General features: G+C 35.0%; 6 protein-coding genes across 9 annotated transcripts; 3 read left to right on the forward strand and 3 right to left on the reverse strand.

Annotated features, from left to right (window-relative positions):
* Positions 1–118: 118 nt before the first annotated feature.
* Positions 119–1,326, forward strand: LOC18013776 (F-box/kelch-repeat protein At3g23880). The gene has a single exon (XM_006418765.2). It carries the CDS (start codon positions 138–140, stop codon positions 1,251–1,253), a length of 1,116 nt encoding a protein of 371 aa, XP_006418828.1. The 5' UTR covers positions 119–137; the 3' UTR covers positions 1,254–1,326.
* On the reverse strand, positions 1,254–4,184 carry LOC18013777 (probable magnesium transporter NIPA1). Of its 2 annotated transcripts, none has more exons than XM_024153964.1 (9): positions 4,046–4,184; positions 3,076–3,325; positions 2,909–2,965; positions 2,724–2,814; positions 2,462–2,622; positions 2,228–2,355; positions 2,006–2,143; positions 1,805–1,897; positions 1,254–1,707 (listed from the first exon to the last, which is right to left on the reverse strand). In XM_024153964.1, the coding sequence occupies exons 2-9, from the start codon at positions 3,203–3,205 to the stop codon at positions 1,504–1,506; spliced, it is 1,002 nt and encodes a 333-aa protein (XP_024009732.1). In that variant the 5' UTR covers positions 3,206–3,325; positions 4,046–4,184; the 3' UTR covers positions 1,254–1,503. The 2 variants fall into 2 exon arrangements, with proteins under 2 accessions (XP_024009732.1, XP_006418829.1); XM_006418766.2 differs by lacking the exon at positions 4,046–4,184 and adding an exon at positions 3,639–3,923.
* A 1,628-nt stretch (positions 4,185–5,812) lies between these two features.
* On the forward strand, positions 5,813–9,158 carry LOC18013791 (serine/arginine-rich splicing factor 4). 3 transcript variants are annotated; one of them, XM_024153963.1, is made up of 5 exons: positions 5,814–6,052; positions 6,192–6,723; positions 6,818–7,255; positions 7,335–7,860; positions 7,966–9,158. In XM_024153963.1, the coding sequence occupies exons 2-5, from the start codon at positions 6,657–6,659 to the stop codon at positions 9,062–9,064; spliced, it is 2,130 nt and encodes a 709-aa protein (XP_024009731.1). In that variant the 5' UTR covers positions 5,814–6,052; positions 6,192–6,656; the 3' UTR covers positions 9,065–9,158. The 3 variants fall into 3 exon arrangements, with proteins under 3 accessions (XP_024009729.1, XP_024009731.1, XP_024009730.1); XM_024153961.1 differs by having other exon boundaries at positions 5,813–6,723; XM_024153962.1 differs by having other exon boundaries at positions 5,815–6,723; positions 7,347–7,860.
* Positions 9,159–9,637: 479 nt separating this feature from the next.
* Positions 9,638–11,865, reverse strand: LOC18013792 (protein ECERIFERUM 26-like). Its single transcript, XM_006418768.2, has 2 exons — positions 11,394–11,865; positions 9,638–10,766 (listed from the first exon to the last, which is right to left on the reverse strand). The coding sequence occupies exons 1-2, from the start codon at positions 11,826–11,828 to the stop codon at positions 9,912–9,914; spliced, it is 1,290 nt and encodes a 429-aa protein (XP_006418831.1). The 5' UTR covers positions 11,829–11,865; the 3' UTR covers positions 9,638–9,911.
* A 7,932-nt stretch (positions 11,866–19,797) lies between these two features.
* Positions 19,798–21,260, forward strand: LOC18013793 (glycine-rich RNA-binding protein 4, mitochondrial). The gene is made up of 5 exons (XM_006418769.2): positions 19,798–19,929; positions 20,172–20,294; positions 20,400–20,468; positions 20,746–20,852; positions 20,943–21,260. Exons 2-5 carry the CDS (start codon positions 20,174–20,176, stop codon positions 21,060–21,062), a joined length of 417 nt encoding a protein of 138 aa, XP_006418832.1. The 5' UTR covers positions 19,798–19,929; positions 20,172–20,173; the 3' UTR covers positions 21,063–21,260.
* A 985-nt stretch (positions 21,261–22,245) lies between these two features.
* Positions 22,246–24,295, reverse strand: LOC18013689 (UDP-glucuronate 4-epimerase 6). The gene has a single exon (XM_006418770.2). The coding sequence runs from the start codon at positions 24,071–24,073 to the stop codon at positions 22,688–22,690; it is 1,386 nt and encodes a 461-aa protein (XP_006418833.1). The 5' UTR covers positions 24,074–24,295; the 3' UTR covers positions 22,246–22,687.
* Between the last annotated feature and the right edge of the window lie 1,471 nt (positions 24,296–25,766).

The following is a 25,766-nucleotide window of genomic DNA, read 5'->3' on the forward strand; positions in this document are numbered from 1 at the left end:
AATATATATATATATATATATATTTTGTTTTGTTTACATACCCACTTGTGCATATAATTCTCCACATTCTTCTTTTTATATATATTGTATATGCAAGACTATTGGTTGAAGCCAAGAAGCTCTAGATTCCTCTGCTCATGGAGGAAACCACCACTGAGAGCTTCTTCTCTCCTCCTAATCTTCCTCCTGAAATGATGGAAGAGATTCTCTTAAGACTACCCGTAAAGTCATTAACGCGATTCAAAAGCGTTTGCATCTCGTGGAGATCTTTGATCTCAGAGACTCTGTTTACTCTAAAACACGCTTTACTCTTGGAGGGGTCCAAAGCAACCACTCGTAAGAAGAGCCCATACGGTGTCATCACAACTTCTCGGTACCATCTCAAGTCGTGCTGCGTCGACTCTCTGTACAATGAGTCAACGACCAACGTTTTAGAGCATGATGGTGAGCTTTTAGGCAGAGATTACTATCAAGTGGCGGGGACTTGCAACGGATTGGTCTGTTTCCATGTAGATTACAACAAAAGCTTCTACTTGTGGAACCCGACTCTCAAGCTTCAACAAATATTATCTGGTTCGGATCTTGAAACGAGCGATGAGGTTATTGTAACGTATGGGTTTGGTTATGATGAATCTGAAGATGATTATAAAGTGGTTGCATTGTTGCAACAAAGACAACAACAACTGAAGACAGAGGCAATGATTTATTCAACGAGACAAAAGCTATGGAGTAGAAGCAGCAACACTTGTTTCCCATCTGGAGTTGTTGTTGCTGACAAATCAAGATCCGGAATCTACATTAATGGGACTCTAAACTTTGCAGCTACTCACTCTGACTCATCATCCTCATTGTCGACCATCTTATCGTATGATATTTCACGAGATGTGTTCAAGGAGCTTCATGGGCCAAGTTGTTGCAAGAGAGGATGTTTTACATTGACGCTTGGAGATTTGAGAGGATGTCTTTCGATGGTTTGTTATTGCAAAGGTGTAAATGCAGATGTTTTGGTGATGAAGGAGGAGTTTGGAGGAGGAGAATCTTGGTCTAAACTCTTGAGCATTCCCGGTTTGACTGATTTTGTTCGACCGCTTTGGATCTCAAACGGTTTAGTGGTTTTGTTGGAGTTTAGATCCGGTTTAGCTCTCTATAACTGTGCCAATGGAAAGTTTCAGTACCTAGTTTCAGACAGCTTAAGTAGTTGTCGCGACGCCAAAGTTTATGTCAAGACTTTGATTTCTCCATGTGATCTTTGACCTTTTAAGACTTGGTTCAGTTTATATATATGCACACCGTTATTATACATCTAGTTAAAAATCATTTTCTTGATTCTGTTTAGTCGTAAAATTACATTCTCATGTGGGAAAAAAAGGAAGCAATCAATCAAATATATTCCTAACAAATTCCTCAACCATTATCAAAAATACATTCATCATTGTGCTTTGAGCTCGTGTTTTACGTACAGAGAGGAATCTGAGCCGTTAGATCAATCGTTGTCCGAGGAAGCTACTTTTCCGGGCTGGAGCTCCGACCAGAACCTGAGTTGGTGAAGACAGGAGTGTCTCTTGGCATAGAGACAGATCCACGACCACTTACACTTCCACTGTTTCCCATATCTTTTGTCTTGTGAAGCAGAAACGTTCCTGACAAAATCGTCACAAAACCACACAACTCTGTGGCTATCTTTAATCCGCTCTGCGAGGCCCAATCCTGTAAACACACACATAAGAGGAAGAAGCGTTGAGAAAGCAGATGGGAGTTTGGTTTAAGAAAGAAGAAGAAAAGGAAATTAGAGAAATTTTGAGACCTTGAACATGATCATACTAGCTATGATGGTGAAAGTTGTAAACATAACGTAGTAAACCGGAGAAATAACCGCTGTGTTGAATGTATCTAATGCCTTTTTGCCAATACAAAAAGAAGAAAGAAACTTCAGAAACAGATGAGCCCAAAAGAAAAATGAAATGTGTGAAGGCGATAATCGATGAATCAAGAAGTTTTTGTTTACCTTGTTCAAGTAATTGATCTGCAAAATGCAACACATGGTGACTACTAAAATGAAAATCCAAGCGTGGAAGTATTTGAACTGATTCATCCCTGAAAATGTAAGCTTTATGGCAATAGCCACAGCTTTCACACTCATCACCTAAAAACACACATAAGACAGACTTTGAGGAACAGAGAGAGAGAGAGCGAGCGAGAATCAAGAGAAAAGATGAAAAATACTTACAGTAAGAGAACCCATTAACGAGCAGATTCCAACATAAACTAGCAAATGAGTTTTCCCATAACGCGGTTCATAGTAAAAGATCAGTACAAGCACCACAATCAAAATCACAGCAGAATACACAAGAAAACCTGAATCAAAACAGAAAAAAATTCATAAACTTTTTGCATATCAGTCTTTGTAAGAAAATCAAAATGCAAGGCCAAAACTTGTGTGTTACATGATATATATATATACCTGGTTCAATAGCTAGCTTCCATACTTGCTTGACTGATTCTATCTTCTGCTCGTGTGGAGCGTGTAAGACTATCGTTGTAGACCCAACAACACAGAGAACGCAACCAAGAACCCCGAATATATGCAACTTCTCTTTCAAGATAAAATGTGCGAGCACTGCGCTGCATAAAACAGTTGTGTTTTTTCCGTTTTTCAAGAAAAACCACAAGTCTGTTGATATAAATTATATCATTGCAAGGTTTTTTACAAGAACAAGAAATACCTGAATATAATGCTAAGAGCTCCCAAAGGTGTTACTAGAATAGCCGGAGCAAATGCATAGGCCGCAAAATTTGCTACTTCCCCAATAATCACTACATTTAGTAAAAAAGCCATTTTACAAATTCGGTTAGAATCTTGAGGTTTTTGAAGAACATTTTTTGCAGCATTTTGACGACAAAGACTTACTTGTTATCATTCCAGCCCACCACCATGGTTCATATAAGTATCCATGTCCTCCTTCACCTGATCACAGATAAATCAACAAGAAGAAGCAGTAAAAGTTACTTAAAAACTAATCTTGCAAAATTGGAGTCTTGAAATCAAGAACAGAACATCTGATATAAATAAAATACCTGCTCGTACACCGCTTGCACCTGCTTTCTTGAGACCTTTCTTCTTGATGATGAAGCTAGATCCAATGAAAATACTTGAAGAGACTGCTAGAATAAGTCCATTGATGTTATCAGGTGACATCTGATCCATCTTTAGCTTATATATATAGTTGTTTATATATAAGTAAGATGAATCAGCCTGGAAGATAACCAAAACTCCCAGAAGAATTTTGGGGATAAAGATTCCAAATTTTCAAAGAGATTCTTGCATCTGGAGACAAAACAAAAAAAGAAACACAAAAACATGATGAAAATGAGCTTTTGACTACAATTGAATCTGATTTCTTATAAACTAGAAAGAAAATTAGCCTCATAAAAATTCAAATGATGACTGATTACTTTAATAATTAGCTCATCAACCAAAAACAAACAAAAGAAATCTTAAAAACTCCCAGTGCGTAAAACAATGGCAGAAGAGACAAATAAAGAAACACAGAGAGAGAAATAGAATCATATCGAAAAAAAAGAAAAGACAAATCTTTAAACCCAAAATGAAGAAGAAGAAGAAGAGACATGGTTTTTACTCGCCAAAAATAGAATCAAAATCGATGCTCGTGGAGAAACTACGAATCTTCAAAGTTTTGAAATTTGATAGACTTGTTCTCTCTGATTTAAGCCGCAAAATTAACGTATGAAAACTCAAAACCCTCTCATATACGTTACCTTTAAATCCACATTAACTATTAATTCTCGAATCAATAATTAAAAAAAAAAACAAATATCGTCAGTAATTAAAAATAGAGACAAGCAAGTGAAGAACACGCCAATGACTTAAATCCAATCACTTCACAAATTCATCAAATTATTCACGGAACCCAAACGCGATTTCTGATTTACAATGAAAAAAAAACGATTACGGCGAATAGAAACAAACGATGAATTAAAGCAAGAACGTGCCTTTTTTTTAAGAATATTCGAATTTGAAAGGTACCTCTTTTTCTTTGCCACGTTCTGTTCCCAAAAAAAAACCCAAAATTTAGAAAAAAGCTAAGAAGAAGAAGAAGAAAGTGAGTCTAAGACGCCATGAAAGACAACTGATTTCTAGTTGTTCTTCTGTTGAAACAATTTCTAAAAATTAGGGCTTTTATTGTTTTTGATGGAAATTAAAATTCAAAGAGAAGAGAGTTTTGGAATCCAGCGGATATTGGTAACGCAACAGCTCAGAAATTGCTAATGCACATTATTGTGTTAACATGTGTATATATGTAAATATATCATAAATTAACGATTACATGCTCGCCACCTTCTTTAATTGCCTTTATTCTTTTCTTTAACAAATTTATGGTTTTTCCAAAAACAAAATTGGAAAATTTACACTTCCGTAACCAAAAACAATCTTGTTATATAAGGCAGAAAAAACAAATCTTCAAAATCCGATTGTTGTTTCTACGATTATGGATGTGCAGTTAAAATCCGAATTAAAAACCAACAAGAAGTATTTAATAATGTAGATACGGTCAAACAATCTTAAGGAGTTTTGATGTGATTACTTTAGTGTAAAATTTGTAATCAAGGAGGCTTTTTTTTAGCTGTTGGGCAATTTCTGTAGACAAAGCAAAAGATTCACTAGAATCTCTATTCGATTGATTTGGTCTCTGATGATGATAAGATGTATGATATTTTATCAGATTGATGCAACTTGTGAGAGGGAAAAAGTTGATATCTACTGATGATTTAAGACTCTTTATTGGTAATAGAGTATTGTAAACTTGTGAGTAAACCATAACATTGAGTATTACTTGACCTTTTTTTTCTGTATGTCCCTCTATAGCTTGCAGGGAAGAATGTTAAACCTTTCACTAAGCAACGTGCAAGATGATCCAAGACTTTGCTATTCAGCCGTTAAATCAGAAATGTTGGGGATGTGATGACAAATGACTAATTGACAATGATCAAGAAGAAGAAGCTTAGAACAAGTTGTAACGCTTTGGTAGAAGTAATGTTCTACAAAATGGCCAAGACGGTCTGACGGTGTCTAGATGCTACGCGTAGATATTGACATGTTCTTTAGGTTGACAAGTACTTGCTAAATTTCATGTATTTGCTATTTGGCTTGATCTGTTCAAGTTATTGGATTTGTGGTCAAACAAGTACTCAAGTTATTGGATTTGTGGTCAAAGTACTTGCAAAAAAAATTGAATACCCGCAAATTATTTGATCCAGTTTGTTACTTGCACAAATTATTATTTGTTACTTGAATCTGAAATAATATTTGATCATTTGAACCTAAAATTGTTCGACTTTATAACCATCGTTATTAAACATTTATGTTATTACACGGAGTTAAGCGGTTTTAGATACAATGTCATTTACTAATTAATATTTTTAAAATTTTTAACTAAATATAATTAAATTTATAAGTAATAACTTCATAAATACATTGTAAAATTTATATGTTATTTAATTTGAAATTGAATTGCTATTTTTGCCTAATTCTATTTAATAGTTTAACATTCTTAATTTTTTCAAATAGATGTATATTTCTTTATTTTGTAAACGTTTAAATCATCTATAAATCGCATAAACCCGATTAGATATTTTAGATGTTAGATACTAAGTCAACGTCTGTTTAGCGCTTAATTATTTTGAACATTGGATAGAAGGATAATGGTAAAAACTTAAACAAATTTTAAATATTGTAACTCGTGATGTTTAATATGTAAGATTGGCAGAAATGAAGACCAGTGTGCAAATATAGTAAAAAATAGTAAAACCATAGGAAGTTAGGAGGGAACCTAGGATTAGAAGAGAGCCTCTCTTCCAAAGAGAGAGATATCGTCCCACTTGCGGCTTAGATATTCTTCGACTTTTTTCCTCTTTCTTCTTCCTCTTCTTCTATTGCTTTTCTCGATTTGCTAGAAACCCTAGAACCACTGGATCTACCTTCGATTTCACTGTTCTGCATTCTACCTTTCCATTTTTGGTAATGGAAGCTTAGGTTAGGCTCTGCTCTTACCAATTGCTATTTCCGAATTAGGGATTTTAGCTCTGCAGATTCACTTCGTCGGTGTTCAATCTGAGATCGAATTGGTGCTAATTAATCACTACTTTCTCTAATGGCTTCTGGTGCTGGTAAGCCCTTCTGGGTAAAACACGCGGAAGACGCGAAAATCAAGGACGAAGGAGAGAAAGACGCTGCAGCGAAAGCAGCTTTCGAAGCTACATTCAAAGGCATCGACCAAACTACACCTCTTATCGAAGCAGCTCCTTCCTCTATAGTATCGCAATCTGCGCCTGAATCTGACAGCGATTCGGACGATGAATCTGATTACTTATCAAGGAAACCAATTGGTCCCGTGGATCCGAGCAAGTCCACGGCTTCTGGAGCTGGGATCGGTGGAGGAACGGCTTGCGTACCGTCTACGTTTGTAGTTATAACTAAAGACTCCGATGGAAGAAAAGTTCCTAATGGTGGAGCTTTGGTTAGGGTTAAAGTGTCTCCTGGTGTAGGTGTTGGTGGTACAGATCAAGAAGGAGTGGTTAAAGATGTTGGTGATGGGAGTTATGCTGTTACTTACGTTGTGCCTAAGAGAGGGAACTATATGGTGAACATTGAATGCAATGGGAATCCGATTATGGGAAGCCCTTTTCCAGTTTTCTTTAGCCAAGGTACTGTTTTTCTCATCTCACTTTTCAACAAAGTCTTGTTCGTGAATGTTTTGATGGGACAATATCAAAATCTTGAAAAATCTTGAAAAAACAGGTTCTTCTTCGACTGGACTGATTGGTTCTGCTCCAGCTTCATACTCGAACCTCGTGAATCAAACAATGCCAAACATGCCCAATTACACTGGTTCGGTCTCGGGTGCATTCCCGGGGCTATTGGGAATGGTTCCAGGTATTGCACCTGGTCCTTCAGGTGGTGCTATTTTGCCTGGTGTTGGAGCTTCACTTGGTGAAGTCTGCAGGGAATATCTTAATGGTAGATGTGCAAACACTGTTTGTAAGTTGAACCATCCTCCTCAGAATCTGCTGATGACTGCTATAGCTGCAACAACAAGCATGGGTAGTCTTAGTCAGGTTCCTATGGCACCTTCCGCAGCAGCAATGGCTGCTGCTCAGGCCATTGTCGCCGCACAAGCCCTTCAAGCACATGCTTCTCAAATGCAAGCTCAGGCTCGATCAAACAAAGGCTCTTTAGGTATTGTTGTCGTTTCGTTGTTGGTCTCTCCTAGTTTGCTTTCCTTTTTGTGATGATGATACTCATGAGTTCAAGGTAGCTTCTCATTTAGGTTCCATAGGAGAAGGAGTACATGGAGAGGCATTAAAGAAATATCTCCAAGTTAGCAACCTGAGTCCACTGCTTACAACTGAGCAGCTTAGGCAGCTATTTAGCTTCTGTGGCACAGTAGTTGACTGTACTATAACTGATTCAAAGCACCATGCTTATATAGAGTACTCAAAGCCCGAGGAAGCAACGGCGGCTTTGGCATTAAACAATATGGAAGTCTGTGGTAGGCCTTTGAATGTTGAGATTGCGAAATCGCTTCCTCAGAAACCATCTTCGGATAATTCTTCTTCATCCTCACTACCAATGATGATGCAACAGGCCGTCGCTATGCAGCAGATGCAGTTCCAACAAGCTATACTGATGCAACAAGCCATGGCTACTCAGCAGGCGGCGAATAGAGCTGCCACCATGAAGTCTGCCACGGAGCTCGCAGCGGCTAGAGCTGCAGAGATAAGTAAGAAACTAAAACCTGATGGAGTTGGAAATGATGAAAAGGTAGCTGAACAGAAATCTAGGTGGGCTTCCTATAGACATTTCCCCCTCCATGACCTAAGGCTCGCTCCTTTCTCTATTGTCATTTTCTTGAGAGCTTGAACTGATGGTCACTTCTCTTTGTGCAGGTCACCATCTAACTCTCCTGCGAGGTCGAGATCGAAGTCAAAATCACCAATTAGTTACAGGAGAAGGAGGAGATCTCCGTCTTATTCACCACCGTTTCGTCGCCCCAGAAGTCATAGATCAAGATCACCGTTGAGATATCGCGGACGATCAACTTACGAGGGGAGAAGACGGTCATATAGAGATTCTAGGGATATTTCTGAGAGTAGGAGATACGGTAGATCAGATGAACACCATTCTTCTAGTTCAAGGAGAAGCAGAAGCGTAAGCCCCAAGAAGAGAAAGTCCCAGCAGGATGATTCAGAGGTGTGGAGACATCGATCGCGTAGAGATAAGAAATCATCTCGTGGTGGTTCACGATCACCAAGGCGACGCAAGGAAAGTAAATCAACCACAAGAGACGATGAAGAAAGCAAACATAGTAAACGCAGAACACGTTCACGATCCAGATCAGTGGAAGATTCTGCAGAAAAGAAGGATGAAGGTAGAAATGAGGAGTTGAAACATCACAAAAAGCGGTCGAGGTCAAGATCTCGTGAAGGTAGGAACAAAACCAGAGACGCGTCCCCGAGTTCTGACGATACTAAAGAGAAACACAGAGGGAGGTCGAGGTCTAAATCATTGGAAATCAACAATGGCTCTCATGAGAATACTGATGTTGCTGAAGACGATGATCTGTTAATGTCAGTGGAAGAGGACTGTGATATGAAGGAGAAGAGGAGGGGAAGGTCCAGGTCTAGATCAGTGGAAACTAAACACAAGTCTTCTGGGAAAAATGAGCTTGATGAAGATAAAAACTCAGGATCGCGTAGAAGAAGGAGGTCGAGGTCAAAATCAGTGGAAGGTAAGCGTAGTAGTTATAGCAAGGAGAGTCGAAGCAGGGACAAAAAGTCCAAGCATCGTAGTGGAAGACGGTCGAGATCAGCATCTCCTGATGAAAGGAGATCAAGACATAGGCAACAACACTCTACTAGGTCGAGATCGATAGAGAAAAAGAAGAGTTCAAGAGATAAAAGATCGAAACGCCATGGAGACGACGATAAAGGACGAGACGATAAATCATCATCTCCTGTTAGTTCAGAAGATCATCTCTGCAAATAGCAGAGACCCTTCTTTGAAACGAAGTATTTTTCGAATTTTGTCTATGCCACTTTCGATTTAACTGTTAAAAACATTATTATCAAAGTTGTTTCTGCTTCACCTTCTTTGACTTTTCACTTGCAGCCTCTTCCAAAGAATAACGGTTGAATTTATCCCTTTATCCAGTTCTTGACGAAAGGAGTCGATTTTTAAACCTCATTTCAGACTCTAAATTTCAGTATCACAATCAACCATGCAACAGCAACAGAGCTCTGAACATCAAGACATGAATGATTGAATAATATCTATCAAGTCGTGTCGTTGACCAAAGTTCATTGTGAAAAATAAATATTTTTAGCGATTCCAAATACGCAGTGAGTTCCTCTTCAGCAATCAGAAAAACGATGGTGTGCATAGTTTTGCTTCCTTGTATTCTCTCCTAACTAATAGATATTATAATCATGAAACATCCGAATAAAAGAACCATACGATTTATATTTTGTTTTGCTTATTCCAATCCACACAAAAATGTTCGCCATCGTAGCATAATTAACATTACACACTTGATAAAAAGAAAAGTACGACAAACCATTATACTGATTCAAACACACAAACAAACATTACACACTTGATAAAGTAAAGAAACACTGGTACGTTTAACGGAGTAAAGTATCTCATTCTCCGTTAACTAACGCCGTGATCAGACGACACTTCTTCAGCTCCGAATTAACCTTCTCCATCATTATATTCATGAAGCATTCGAATAAACATCATTAAAAAGCATACGATTATTGTTTTTGCTTGTTTACGATTTAGACAAACTAACATTACACACTTGAATACGTTTAACGGAGTTAAAAATAACATTTTATTCTCCGTTAACTAACGCCGTGATCAAACCACAATTCTTCAGTTCCCATTTAACCTTCTCCATCTCTTCGTCCGGCAACGTCACCGTCACAACCCTTTCCTCCACCTCAGCCGCCGGCAAAACCACCACAGCTCCGCCGTCTCCTATCCCCTGAACGTTACAATACACCGACTCCGGCGACGCCTCCCTCACTTTCGCCTCGTAGAAATCAACTTCGCTCAGATCCACAAACGTCAATTTCGCTCCGTAAACGATCAAATCCGAAACACCATCATCGCTCTCACCAATCGCATCGATCTCAGACCTCTCGTCGGTCGCTTCTCCGATGGATTTCACAATCTCCTCCAAATTCGCGTCGGCGACAGAAAACCCGACGCGAACGGAGCTAATCATCTGACTGTTTCTCACCGCTCTAGGTTTCAGTCCATTCGGATCCGATCTGATGATCGTAATCGTCACCGGCTCCGATTCTCTTCTCGCCTTTGCTATGCATTTCCATATGATCCCACTGAGAATCTCGAACGGAGGAATCTGTTTATCTCCGTTCGCCGGAAAGTGTGGTTGTATCTCGTGAACCGTTACATTGAAGGAGTATGTTGTCATTTTGTTGTTACTCGGAGCGACCCAGAGGTCTCCGACCGGGTCAACCCGTTTGATGGAATCCGGTTCTTTGCCCGTGGAATTCGGATTTAAAAACCCTCTTTCTAAATCAGAGGTTTTAGGGGAGTAGATCTCTTCACCAGCTAAGGCCCGAGTCCATAAGTTGAAAAAGTGAGAAAGCGAGAATGGATCTCCCATGATATGGGCCCAGCTTAAGCCGAATGCTAATCCACCGCACTTAAACCGGGTCATCTAATACAACAAAAACCGAATTAAACCGATTCTGTTTTTAATTTTAATTTTGTTTTGCGTTGGTTGGAAACTATAGTTCTTTCACTTTCATGCCAATATTAGACCATGTTAAATATGTGGACATAGATTTTGATTACATGTTAAAAATACTTTTTCGAAAGTTAATTTCAACACTAAAATAGATGTAAATAAATTCTGCAAAAAAAAAAAAAGATGTAAATAAATTTTTGTTTTGTCACGGATCCCATGCAAAGGAACATCTTTAGTCTAGAACTGGTCCTGATGGTCAGGTCGCGGAAAGGCCATCTCCTTTCACATATATGTTTTTTTCTTCTTATAATTCTTAATTTTGTATATTTGGATTTAAATGACTAAAAATCATACTTATCCCATGATTTGTATAATACGGTAACGATGATCTATATAATACGATTATGAGTCGGAAAAAATGTTTTTATAATATGGTAATGAATCAAAGTCCATAATCATCGAGGTGTTTCACTTTATCACATCATTCACATATGTTTGTCTGTCAATGTGGAATTCTTGTTGCTTTTTAATATATTTTTTTTGTTATTCTTTTGGCACTTTAATGTATCTTACGTAAAATAGTATATATATATGTACCTGAATATAGACCAAAGGAGAGTATGCCAACTCCGGTCCAACTGGCTGATGATAAACCAAAGACTCATCAACGGACCGGTTGGGTACACGAAGCCACTCCTCCACGGTGAGATCGCAATGACTTTCAACAAAACGCGTGCCACAATCGTTGCACTTTATGAAAGGACGTCCCGAGTCGTGCCGCCTGAACCTGCCAGTGATCCATGGGATCTGGTCGAACACTGTGAACAAAGGACCTTTCACGTGCGTCACGGTCAAGTCACGTGCCGTCTCGGCCGAGTAAATGTAGACCGCCTTTAAGTAGTGGAGTTTCAACGCAAGGTCTAAACCGGTGAGTTCTTGGGTCGTATCGGTCTCTGTTGGTCGGGATGCACTCACGGTTGATAACCGGAAACCATGAACCGGACCGCTTCCCTCTTCTTGAAGTCGACCCATGTGTATGAGTAGACAAGAGGAATAGATATATGAGGAATATTGGTAAAACTGATTTGTGAGTGATCTCTCAGTCTAGTCTATATAAGTATTATATAGGAAGAATTAGATATCTTCTACAGCTTTTTTTTAATCAAATTTCTCAATGTTTTGCCACGTGTCTCTCTCTTCCTTTCATCTTTGTTATATAAGATTGAGACTGGAATCTACTTAATTACATTGTTATGTTTGATACTGAATACTGATATTATAGTAGAGACGCTAGTGTTGCGTCACGTGTAGCTGAATCAATGTGACCCCATTCTTAATTGTTTTCACTATGAGATAGAAGGCTATATCACCAACGACAATGCTTTGTGAATTGCTGTATTTATGTATAATATAACTCAGATATGTAAATACAGTAGAACCTCTATAAATTAATACTCAATAAATTAATAATCACTATGAATTAATAAATTTTACTGATCCCAAGTCGGGCCAATGTAAAACTCTATCAAATTTGATAAGATAATAAGATAATAATTTTTTTTAAAACCCTATGTAAATATATGGTCCTAACCAAAATATAAATTAATAATTATATATATATATATTTATGCAAATATATGTAATATAGTATTTTAAAATATGACTTATGTGTTTGCTTTTACTTAATGTTGAAATCTCATTGGATCTTATATCTCTAATTATTATATCAGTAGTTTTTATTAATGTTTTATTATATACATTCAAAATTTATGATGATTTTTTGATGTGATAATTGATTTTCTTACCTGTAAATATTTTTAAATGTATTGTAGTGTTATCATCAATTTTATCATCAATAATAGGATAATAGCATGATTTTCTTATAAATTTTAAATTTATGAATATGTATATTTTTACATGGACAATCAAATATGGTATTAAAAATTATTTTATTGTGATAGTTATGATTGTTAATTATAATTTGCACTACAAAATTTGTTAAAATTTTAAAATATAACATTATTTCAAATAAAATTTTTAAAATTATAGGTAGAAATTAAATTTTTTCTATAAATTAATAATTATTAATTTATAAATAAATTAATATCACAATAAATTAATAAAATATTATAGTCTCGACATTAATTTATTAATTTATAGAGGTTTTACTGTATGTATGAGAATTGTTTTAGGATAGAGATTTGGAAATACATGTTTCTTGTGGAAAAACATTGCTAAATGTCAGCTCTATAAGATATGGAAATACAGCTAGCCTTTTAATTATGGGGTCTGATCCGAGTCATGTCATGTACCAAAAACTTAGTGAAGAGACACAGTCAATAATTTAAAGCCGACCAGCGATATTTAGTAATTAATTGATCGATTGTACTTTATATAGTTAACCAATGATTGAAAGTATTAGACCATCAACACTTAGAATGCCCATATTGAGATACTACCGTTAAAGATGGTCTAGTGAACAAAATTTATAATGTGAACACAAATTTAATTGAAAAATATTTTTAAGTGAATAAATCATAAAAAAACAAGTGTCAAATGAGTCTCTCATAAGAGTTCTATAGTTTTTAAAATGAGAATCGGTTCTCACCCTCTTTCTTACTTTTTCTAATATTTTCATTATTTTATTAATGAGAAATTCTCCTAGATATCACCATTGCAGATGCTCTTAAGTTTATTAGAGCTTAGATATGCACGTTTGAAAATTAATCACCATATATTAATTGGACCTGCAGGTGTTTATCTTCAACATTTTTGAAAAAATCAATTTGCTTCAGACTTCAGAATATGTATATGAGAATTAGCAATCAATCAAATACTTTTGAACAGTATCCAAAATATGGTGATGTTTTAAGACCCAAATATATATAGTTCTATCAGTTAAAAAAAATTATGAAATGATTTGAACTCTCAGTAAAATCTATATAAGCGTGTGTGTGTGTTAAGTGGAATAAATAATTATATTTTCTAAGCTTTTTTTCTCAGATATTTGTCTATAGTGCATCCTCGGTATAAATCGATGTGACTGGCATCACTGGCATGCAACGTAATCAGGTTGTTGTGTACTTGTGTGTAGTATTATATAGAGACAAGAGCGTGGCGTCATGAGTAGGTGAAGGTTCTTTACTTGTATTTACGTAGAGAAGCCTATATATCACCGAAAACATTGCTGCGAATATAAATCTAATTAAGGAAAAGGAAAAAATCACCACCGGTCTTATAATTTCGGAATTTAGTTAAGCATAGCAACACTAAGCCAAACAAATGTGAAGTGTACGAATAACCACCACCAAAAAGTTAGTCGCTTATATGACTTCAACATTTATTACGGTACCACCTGTAATCGCATGCTAGCTCCCTTAATTACAGACCGACATATAATTTGGTTTAATTTTATAAGTTCATCTATCTGAAATGCTTTATAATAATACTGTGGGAGTTTCTTATGAGTTTAGAATTATCTGATCTCCCTACTTTTAATGTTAGAGAATAGAAAATAGAACAATTTGGAAAAGCAAATGAGATTTAACGAGTGCTATCGAGTATCGACACTAATGGTGTCAGTATATATCTACTGGTGTCACTATGCCAAAACTTATTAATTAAGGATCCATAATTGAATACTTACAATAGTGAAGCCTCATTAGAAATCACCAATCCGAGCTCTCTCTCTCTCTCACGTGTTTTCCAAACCTAAAAGATCTTATCTACACACCTCATCTTAGTTTAATTAGATATACTCATATAAGTATAACATGGATAATACTTTTTACCAAAAAAAAAAAACATGGATAATAGAACTCATCAATATCAAAAACTTGATCATACTCAAAACAATTCTCTTAATTGAGTAATCTTCAGATCGCTCGTTATATAATTTGATGGTACTTGTAGAAGACAATTTTTATGTGATTAATTATCGCAATTAAACACTTTTTGTTCTTTGCTTTTATAAATCTAAACTCACATGTTAGTTTTAATAAAAGAGTAACGTTGTTTCAGTCTTATTAAATTACAGGGCTAAGTCTTGGCCACCGTATTTCACAAAGATGATAATTTAATCTACGTATCAATTAAACTAAGTCTTATATTTATTGCTTAAGCAATTTGAAAGAATTGTTAATTGATTATTAGTTAGTGAGTTTCTATGTCAGAAAATTTCCCAATATAGGATGCATAACTAGGTATCCTATTGTGGACCATTAAATTCCATGGTCTCGTGATATCCAGAAAAGTATTTTTTTTTTATCAGAGTCCGAAAATAAAATATATAAATTATATATATAATATATTATTTAAAAACAAAATCTAGTTTATTACAACTTTATTTTTAGGTTAGTTTTATGGTGTTTATGTGAGAAACTAGTAACTTTGATCATAGAAAAAACAAGAATTTTAATGATGTCTTTCTATAGTTTTTTTCTAACAAAAATAGTTGAAAGAAGGAACTATTATATACTTTGAAAAAGGAAACTGAACGCTAATAACTTTTAAGAGAAAAATAATTATATATGATTGAAACTTTAAAAAAAAATATGAAGAGTGGGTGCATTGAACACGTTACCTGAATTATTAGGTGTGCAATTAAAAACAGATTTTATGTATTTATCCGGTGTCAAATGACCACCCAATGTTTGCATCAATCGCTGCGAACATTAGTTGCGCGTAGGTAAGTGTAAATATAGTTATATCCATTCATATACCATATTTATACGTAATACGTACATACATACTATTTTTATGCATATATTTGTATATCGCTTATATTAAACCGGTAGAGACTGCCGACAAAAAAAAAAAAAAAAAACCGCTAGAGACTAGCCTCATGATAGTATTCGTGCAGGATCTATAAATTAACGTTAATCATCATTATTTTCTAAGTATGCATCTAGAGTTCGAACTCACAGATCCGATAGCACTGAAATAGCATCTTCAATTTTTTTTTTTTTTTGTTAAAAGCATTTTTAGTTCTAACCTGTTGAGCTGACTTTACTTGGGTATAATCGCTTATTTCCGCATCGATAATTTTTACACATTTAATCAAAATAAAGAATTATTTAAATTTCAACACACGGTTATAACACCAAGAACGATAACGTTGAAATTTTACAGTTGCCTCCATACATTTTATGTCGTTCCAATTTATCATAGTTGATATGTATAGATTGAATAGATATATTAATGGTCAATATAATATATATATATATATATATATATATATATTACAACTACATGTTTGTGAATTGTGAACTGCTTTAGATTAGGTTGGTCCAATAACTATTGATAACTCAACTGCAATAAATGATCCAACCACCTTTCACGTACGGTAGGTTTGTATGTTGGATGGATATCACATGAACTTATCGTTGAACATCGATAAATTAGCAAACTGTATGGTAATATATATATATATATATATGTAAGTAATTGTATCTTGGTTGACAAACTAAAATAGGCTTTCTACATTTAATTAAGTGAAAGAAAGCTCTAGAAATCTGGTATATGCAGATTTTTTTTTTGTAATGTAATACTTTATTGCGACCCTAGATTTCTGTCCTTAACTTGGTCATCGGGAAGAAGGATGAAAGTGATCTTCCCCTGTCTTGCTGACAATAAGAAACCAAGGACGAGAGGTCTCAAGAGAGTATCACATATCCACATGCAAGTTGTTTAACCTTGGAAAGGAGGAGGATATGATGTAACGAAGCATGTCAACACTTGCCAACGCACTTTCACAAACTCTGACGCAGCTAATTATCAAAAGCTTCTTGCCTCCAAGAGTTTAGCCAAGAGCCTAGACCTCTCTTCTGCTGCTAAGCCATTCATTGCTCCCAAGACTCAGAGCTGATTCTTTGCTCTCTCGTTTGTTGCTCTGGTCATGTTCAAAGTTCTACGAAGACATGCAAACGCTATCATGGTCATGTTCGCTTTGTTTTTATTTTATTCTCAAATTCATGTCATCATTTTTTTTCTCCACATTTTTCTGCTTTAAGCTCTCTCTTTTATTCCAAACTTCTACTTCAATTTTCTTACAGCTAATATGCCACAAAACTTAGTTGATAGATAAAAGAACAGACTTCGCAAAAGAGAACTATAGTGTCCAAAGTATGTACATTTAAGCATGTCTGCTTGCCTCAACATTCAAGTTGTTTTGTTAAAAATATAAAATAACACTCTCAGAAAAAAAAGACAAGCCACATCATATCTTATTATAAAGATAAGAAGCAAATAGATCTTACTCGATGAGGAACAGCTATCAGCTCATGAATTTATTTTCTCACATAATATGGGAGAAACGCCTCTTGCCAATAGCCAGACTATGTTACCCCAAAAGGGATAATGAATGCCGCGAGGGCTTACATAATTTATGTTTCACCTAGGATTTAAAGTTATCAAATTCTCGATGTTAAATCCCAGTAAATTTTTGAATTTATTTTTTTCGGAAAAAAAGATTTGTTGTCTACTTATTGCTGCTCTACAACTCAGGAGACAAAATTTGAGCATAGGTGCTTGAAAATCGACTTGAAAGCACAACCAGAGTAAACCAATTGGACCAAATTAAACCTGTGTAAACCACAAAAAATGTTTCCACTAATTGGACAAGACTAAACCAACGTTTTAAATGCACTAAAGTAATATAAATGTATATGTGAATAATAACCCTAAAATAAATCTTAACTAGATGAATACCCGCGTATACACGGAGGTCTTTTTTGTAATGTGTTTTTTTAAATCTCACAACAAATTGGTGACCTTAATACTGTGTAAAAATTTATTATTTCTGTTATATATATTTAAAAATAGAAAGATTTTTTAAAAAATATTAAATTGTTCTAAAAATCTATAGTTTAAATCGAATGCACTGATATATTTTAAATTATATCATGTTGTGCTCACTTCTCTCAACTCCTATGAAAACTTCTTAGTTCTCTTTTAACCACACTGATATAGTTGTTATTTGTTTCACATTGTTAAAAATTATCGTTACATTATTAAAATATTATTCTAAATCTACTTTGAAAACTCTTTTTGTATTTTGGATTTGTAATTTTCTTAAAAAAACCTAATTATACGATAACGTTTGCCAATGAAATCACCAAAACACAATCCTAATCCAATCTTTCTAAACACTACACACACACACTCAAATAGACTCTTTAAACGACAACATTTTACTACTCATTTCTTCATCTTATGTTCCACTTAGTTTCTACATGTTTGGTGCCAAACTTTCAACAATCTTTCTTTTTTTGAACATGGTAAAATTTTTTAACCTCTGTTTAGTAGGTCACAAGCATTTCTATAGAATGTATTAAAATGATTAGTAGATTTTTTATTTTAATTAGCTAAACAAACTGTCATACATATCCACAAACATTTACATAAACTTTATATTATAAGCAAATAAATAAACTTTTGATAAATTATAATTAAAGAATTCTTAAGCTATACAATAACACTGCTACTTATTGACCCAGCTAGTATATTCTACACATAATCACAATTAGACTAATAGAATATAGACCTCTATTGGCAGTCTCCATGCAAAGGAATATTGTATAGTGGATGCTTAGCCTTCGCATAGATATTTTGATGTCTACTGAAATAAAGAAATCGAAAGCTTTTATAGGTCATCGCTGATTCTCTGTTGAGTTAGTAACTGATATCGTATCTAATAGTCATTCTGATTTGCTTTGATTCCTTTTTTACTTACTTCCACAAACAGATATACCTTTCTCAATTCTTCTCCTTTGCGGTGGTGATGGTCCATTCTTTCTATGCGACGTCATCTATTCTGATTTCCTAACACTTGTTCTCTTTCCTCGTGTTTATGTGCTCTCTCTGTTTCTTTTTTTTTCTTTGTCATTAATCTCCTCCTCTCTCTCCCTCTCCTACTCAAGGCTTGTCCTCTCTTCTCTTTTTTTCCTCCTTTCACGACTCTTTCTCCTCTTTTTTTTTCTTATTTATTTTTTTCTCTCTCTCGACCTCTTATGACTGCTCCTATTTTTTTTTTTTTTGGTTCAGTAATCTAACTAAAATAACTTGTATATAAGGAGATATACATTAGTTAATTTAAGGAAGATGAATCACACTTTTTAGGAAATTATCTTAATAAATATATGTTTATCACTGAATTCAATTATTTAAGTAATAAATTGATGCTTAATTACGAAAAGATTTTTTTAAATTATTAAATAATAAAAATCTAATAATTGTTTAGAAGATGATGTGTCAAAAAGATAAGTGCTTAGGTGTCAAATTTGTGAGACTCAACTCACTCTTTATATAATATATTTAACGTCTGATCTATGATCTATCCTTGATTTTTCTGCTAGCAGCTAAGCCTACTCCGAACACCTAATCAGCACCTAACTTTAAACATTACTTTTAACCAATATGTAAAATTTAAACATTCACTTTGTTGTATATTGTTTTTAGTTTCTGTTAACCATTTATATATAACACCATCAGAAAGTTTAAGAGGTTTTTTTAGAATAAATTACTGAAATGTAAGAAGAAATCAAAATTATAAAATGATATATATTTTTTTAAAATATTATACACTGAACTGAAACACAAGTTTGGAGCTAACAAAAAAAAAGAGAAAAAAAAAAAGAAAGTTGGTAGACCTTTTAATTCTTGTTGAAGTTACAGATGGGCTTTTATTATTCAACCATATAATGGGCTTTGGGTCTATGTTGAATGAAGCTGATGTAATTATGTGAATAAACAAATAGATAAACAAGCCGACGTGGACACTAATGAAGAAGAAGAAAAATAAATCAGGGAACTTGCTTCTCTACACCAGCTAACATTCTATATTCTATACACCACCGTTCTTTCATTTCTATTTTGACTCTGTTATTTCTCTCATCAGTTTATTGTATCGTTAAAACGACCGTGGTACATACTACTACAATACACTTAGTCACATGTGATTAATTTGGGCAAAACAAAAGATTCTTTTTTAAGAAAAATGAGAGTTTCTGAGCTCTGTATATAAAATCTCTTAAACCCTACACTTCGTCTTCTTCATTCTCTCACTGCCTCCTTTACTCTCAGTCACTGATTCTTCAGCAAAAAACCCTAATTTTCGGTTTTTCCTTTCGCTGAGGTTTATCTTTTCTCTTTAATGTCTTTCATAGCTTTAGAAATGGCTGGTACTCGCATTTTGTTATTATCATTTGTGCGTTGGATTTTCATCGAATCTTTGTCTGCTCTTGTAAAGGCTCGAGCTTTTTTGGATTCTTGATCGTCAAATTGAAAATTAAATGATGTTTTATAGCTTGTTTGAGTATCGTTTTCTGGAAAGTGGAACCGATTGATTAGTAATGCCTTGTTGATTTGGTTTTATAGAAATGGCTTTCTGCAACAAGCTTAGTGGTATTTTGAGACAAGGGGTTTCTCAGAGCTCAAATGTTCCGATGACATCTATGCTTGGCTCTCTTCGTTACATGTCCACCAAGCTTTTTGTTGGTGGTAAGTTTTGTATATTTTCCCTTGCTTAACTGGTTTTGTTGCTTGTACATTTGCTTTGATTTGATGTGTTTTCTAAACGTTTTTCTTATGCGCATTTGCGTTCAGGTCTCTCATGGGGTACTGATGACCAGTCCTTAAAGCAAGCTTTCTCTAACTATGGCGAAGTGACAGAAGGTAAGCCATTGGTTCTGTCTCCTTTTCATTACACAGTAGAAAGTGTTTTCCTTTGGATTGATTCTAAATGGCTATGTGACTTCATGTATATAGAAAGGTATTTCAAGAATGTTTGAATTGTTTTAGTCTTATACGATGGAATCATGATTTAGGTTGATGATGAACGTTTTGTGAGATGGTCTCAGTGTTTATAGCTTCGTTGTGCCTAGGGTCCTAGTAATGTTCTTTATTTTGGTGATGTTCCTCATTCGAATGATGTGTGGCTTTGAATGTGCAGCAACGGTGATTGCAGACAGAGAGACAGGGAGGTCAAGGGGTTTTGGATTTGTCAGCTTCGACAGTGAGGATTCTGCAAACACTGCCATAACAGAAATGGATGGGAAGGTTAGAAATAATACTGTGTTGTGTTGTTGAATTGTCCTGTTTGTAAAAGCTTGGTTCTTATTGTGTTTTGTGGGTTTTGGGTGTGCTCAGGAGCTGAATGGTAGGAACATTCGTGTAAACCTTGCAAACGAAAGACCTAGTGCTCCAAGATCATCATTTGGTGGTGGTGGTGGTGGTGGCTATGGTGGTGGAGGTAGTGGTGGCTACTAAATCAGCTAGATGGTTTGAGAGAGAGAGAGAGCTGCTAATCATCTTTCAAGTAGTATTTAGTTAGCTATCTATGTTACTACAACAAACAAAAACCTTTGTTAACCCTGTGTTTGGTTTATCTTTCAATGAATATCGTAATGTTGCTCCATTCTCTGCAAATCTATTTTGCATCGAGTTGATTCGATGTTTTATTTCGTTTATATATTACCATTTGTGGTCTTCGACTTTTATTTGTTTTGGTGCTTTGGATTCGTTCTTGCCAGTTTTCAAGGATCGAACAAAAGTTTGGGATCTTAATGAACAAGGTCTTACTTAAGATTCTGAATTGAATACGATCCTTTTCTATCACCCCCGTGAACAAGAAATTCAGTAATTAACTTAGATATTAAAATATTTTAGTTTCACAAAGATAGAACAATTTTGCTTACCAAAAAAAAAAAAGATAGAACAATTTTTTCTTTCTTTCTTACTCTCTGTTTTAGGCTTTTACCATAATGTGAAGAGACTAAATTAATTCGCTATTTAAATCAATACTCCTCTTTCCTTTCTAATAACATGATTGTGTAAGGTCTGCCTCTAGTAATTCAAGTTTGTTTTAAGCAGTGTTAAAGATGTTCAGTATGGTGTCTATACACTGTATGCTGAACTGTGGAAGCTTAAATTATACAATTCTAATGTTTCCAAAAATATATATATATATATATTATGTGACTTTACTAATTGATAAATTAAAGGAATATGAATGACAATGTAAATTTGTATTGAAAATAAAACTTCTATTTAAAATAAAACAAAATTTTAATTATAAAGCAATACTTATTATGTTTCAAGGCATCGTATTATGAAAAGGGAACATCTCTTCTTCTTTTTTTTTGTTAAAGTTGAAAAGGGAACATTTCAATAAGTAATAACTGCCCAAACTTATATTATCATTTATAAATCTGTAGACAAAAACAACATAAAGGAAAAAGAGGATAACGATAAAAAATTGTGGTCCAATTATCCAATGTCAATGGTTCTCTTCTTTTCTCTTTTTGGTTCATTACGATTCGGATTTATACAGTTTCTAAATTGACTTGTCGACATCAAATCCGATTTTAGGATGAAATAGCAAAGAAAAAAAAACATTAAAAGTAAAAGAAAATAAATTATAGTAAAGAGATATAACAAAAAAAAGAGAGAATAAAATTACTTATGTTACAGTTGGTAAATAGATCACATGTTTCATTCCTTGGTTACAAAAATCCAACGGCTAAGATCTGCTCTAAACACTTTCCAGCAAGATCATAACCCCAAATCATTTATTACATAACAAACCCACATATATTTCCAATTCTACCCATTTTTTCCTCTCCCCCTTTCACTTTTTTCTCTATATATCTTTTCTATTATAACATACAGCTGTAACAATTTAATTCCCCCACAAATTTGATCCCCCTTAACAAAGGACCACCACAAAAAAAAAAACATTTATGATTTGTTTTAGCAATTTAAAAATAAAAACAGAAAAATACAGAAATCTGTCCCTGTAAATAATTTTTTTCTTTTTTTGTTTTGTAGAAAAAAAACAAGCATGTGATGATGATGAAGCAAGAAAAAAGAAAGAGAAAGAGAAAGAAGAGATATTAAGCGGAATCTTCGGCATGAGAGTTTTCCCTTTTTACCCTCGGCTGAATCCCATAATAACCAACGTACCACTTGACGAACTTCCTCAGCCCCGCCGCGAGATCCGTCGTAGGTTTATACCCGAAATCTCTATACGCTAAACTCACATTCGCATGCGTGTAAGGCACGTCACCGTTTCTCGGCATTTTGATCAGATGCTTCTTCGCTTTCGTCCCCAACAACCCTTCAAGAATCGAAACCAATCTCCCGACCGGAACCGGAGAAGTGTTTCCGAGGTTATAAACACGTAACATCGCCGGACCTCTCTTTTTCCCGCCGCTTCCGGTGCTTTTCTCCGCCGTGTCCAAAGCACCGACACATCCTTTAACGATATCGTCTATATAAGTAAAGTCACGCGCCACTTCTTGATTATCTTGCGTCCTGTAAATGTCGATCGATTTCCCGTGGAGGATGTCTTTAGTGAAGAAGAAGTAAGCCATGTCCGGTCTTCCCCAAGGACCATAAACCGTGAAAAACCGGAGTCCGGTTAACGAAAGACCGTAGATGTGGTTGTAAGTGTGAGCAATCTCCTCGCCGGCTTTCTTCGTCGCCGCGTAAAGACTCGCCGGCTGATCAGTCCTGTGCTCTTCAGAGAAAGGATTCTCGGTGTTGAGACCGTAAACGGAGCTAGAAGAAGCCCATACAATCGCTGGCTGAGGATTAGCCGCTTTAGCCACTTCGAGGAGGTTAACTAAACCGGCGATGTTGGAGCTTATGTAAGATTGTGGGTTTTTCATGGCGTAGCGAACTCCGGCTTGAGCTGCTAAGTGGAGGACGTGAGTGAAAGGGACGACATCGAAGAGCTTACGTAAGAGAGGACCGTCGTTGAGGTCTCCTTCGACGATGAACACTTGTTGCTTTTCAAGAAGTTGTTGTCTTGCTCTTTTGAGTGAAGGGTCGTAGTAATCGTTGAAGTTGTCGAAGCCGAGGACACCGTCTCCGCGTTTTTTTAAAGCGATTGAGCAGTGTGATCCGACGAATCCGGCTGCTCCGGTTACGAGGACGGAGAGGCCGTGTGGTCTTTTGGCTGTGGAGGATTGTCTTACTCGCTTCTCCCAAGCGGCTCCGAGAGAGGCAGAGGAGGAGGAGGAGGAGGAAGAGAAGAGGCCGGTGGATAAGAAGCTGCGGCGGTGGAGATGGTGAGCGGCGGCGGCGCGGCTGTCGGAGAGTGGAGGGTAGTTGATGGCGAAGAGGAGGACGAGGAGGAGAGCGACGAGGAGGGTTGCTCGGAAAAGGACTTTGGAAGAAGCGTTTAGGACTTTTGTGCTGTGAATCTTGCGGAGGTAGCTGTTGTATCTCTCCAGCTTCACCGTCTTGCTTGTATCCGCCGTCGCCGACAGGGGCATTTTCGTCTTTTTTGTTTTAATAGGAAACTCTTTAACTGATGATGATCTTGTTGTGGATTCTTCTTCTTCTTCTTTAGATCGAATGGGCTCGAAAGAAGACTTTGATTCGTGAAATGAATAAATTTTATTTTTTTAGTAACGAGGGTTTGAGAGAGTTTTTTTCTTTCTTCAGAGCCCTGAAAATCAAGTGAAGGAACGATCTGATGATTATAAAGAGAAAAAGATAGAAATTTTCCTGGTCGGAAACCACCTTTTTTTTTGTTTTCTCTTTCCCTAATAAAGATATAATATAAATCAAACGAGTTAATTTCTAAAATATAATAAAATAATAAAGTACTGTTGTATTTTACCCAAAAAAACATAAAAGTACTGTTGTTGTTGTTTTTTTTTTTTTTTTTGTTAACACGAGTGTGTGTGTGTGATTTTACCCGAAATATAAGAAGGATGTGCAAGTTAGGCTTTATGCCAATATCGGAGAGAGTTAGCTTGTTCTCCATTAGTATACCAGTATACCATATGGGAAACTTTTTTTTTTTTGACAAAAACCATATGGAAACTTCTTAACAGAGTTCACTTTTGCTATCTTTAAAAAGTGTTTTAGTTATTTACTTTTTTTTCTGTCGATTTACCTATTTTTATAGTCAAGATCTGTTTATTAACTGTTAAGTTTGTTTTCATTACTACTAGATATCAAAGTTTGTCGTTTCCTTTATCTTTAGAGACACATTATGTTATGATTAAAAAAAAGTTTTAAGTTGTACTCAATCAAATTCTCATTTATTATCTAATATTTATTTCATAATTTTAAAGATGAAAAATTAAATTTCAGGAGATATTGATAAATAAATATGAATACTTTCAAGATTACTTTTAACTGAAATCATTTATTTAAACACAATAAATATGATGTATATATATAATTTGATATTCAGAGCAACATTAGAAATGAACAATGAAAATGGTATATTAAACTAAATATATTTTAATATGCTTAAATGCGTTTTTAATATATGTATCAAAATAGAAAGTATTTGAGAGATGTAAAAATGATGAAGTTAAATAATATTTGAGATTATAAAAGATGAACTAACTATCTGGCTTTTTTTAATACAATAGTAGTGACTGTTCTATGACTTAACAGTAAAGTGTGCATACTTTAATATGGATTTTTTTTGGCTAAGAATTATAATATGAGTAAAGTATGGACCTTCGTTGTCAAAGTATATAACTAATTAAATGATTCAAATAATTAAGGAATTTTAACACATTGGTTAAGCAAGAAGACAACCCCACTTCGGTTTGTCTTGTGGTGTGAGGAAATGACAGGAGAGTGCCCCATGTGACTCCCTCCACATGTTCTTATGTGTGAACATTTGGACTAATTTTATTTGCTGACTTATTTTTTTCTACACATTATGTTTTTATAATCATTTATTTGTGAAATTGGGTGGGTTCAACTTAGTTATAAGAACAGTACAGGTAGAAAATAAATGAAGCCTTTTTAAGACCAAAAAAAAAAACAAGAGAACTGTAAAATAGCCGACTTGTTGATAGTCTACGCGTTTTCTTAAAGATGCTTATATTCTACGCAAATACAACTATAAAACTATATGTAGGCTAAACCTGAAATATTAAAATTAGAGATCTGATCAGATCACCGTCGTTAGTTTATCACTTAGATAATTTCTTCTGC

This window comes from Eutrema salsugineum, unplaced genomic scaffold, assembly GCF_000478725.1.
Source record: "Eutrema salsugineum unplaced genomic scaffold, Eutsalg1_0 scaffold_4, whole genome shotgun sequence".
NCBI lineage: Eukaryota > Viridiplantae > Streptophyta > Magnoliopsida > Brassicales > Brassicaceae > Eutrema > Eutrema salsugineum.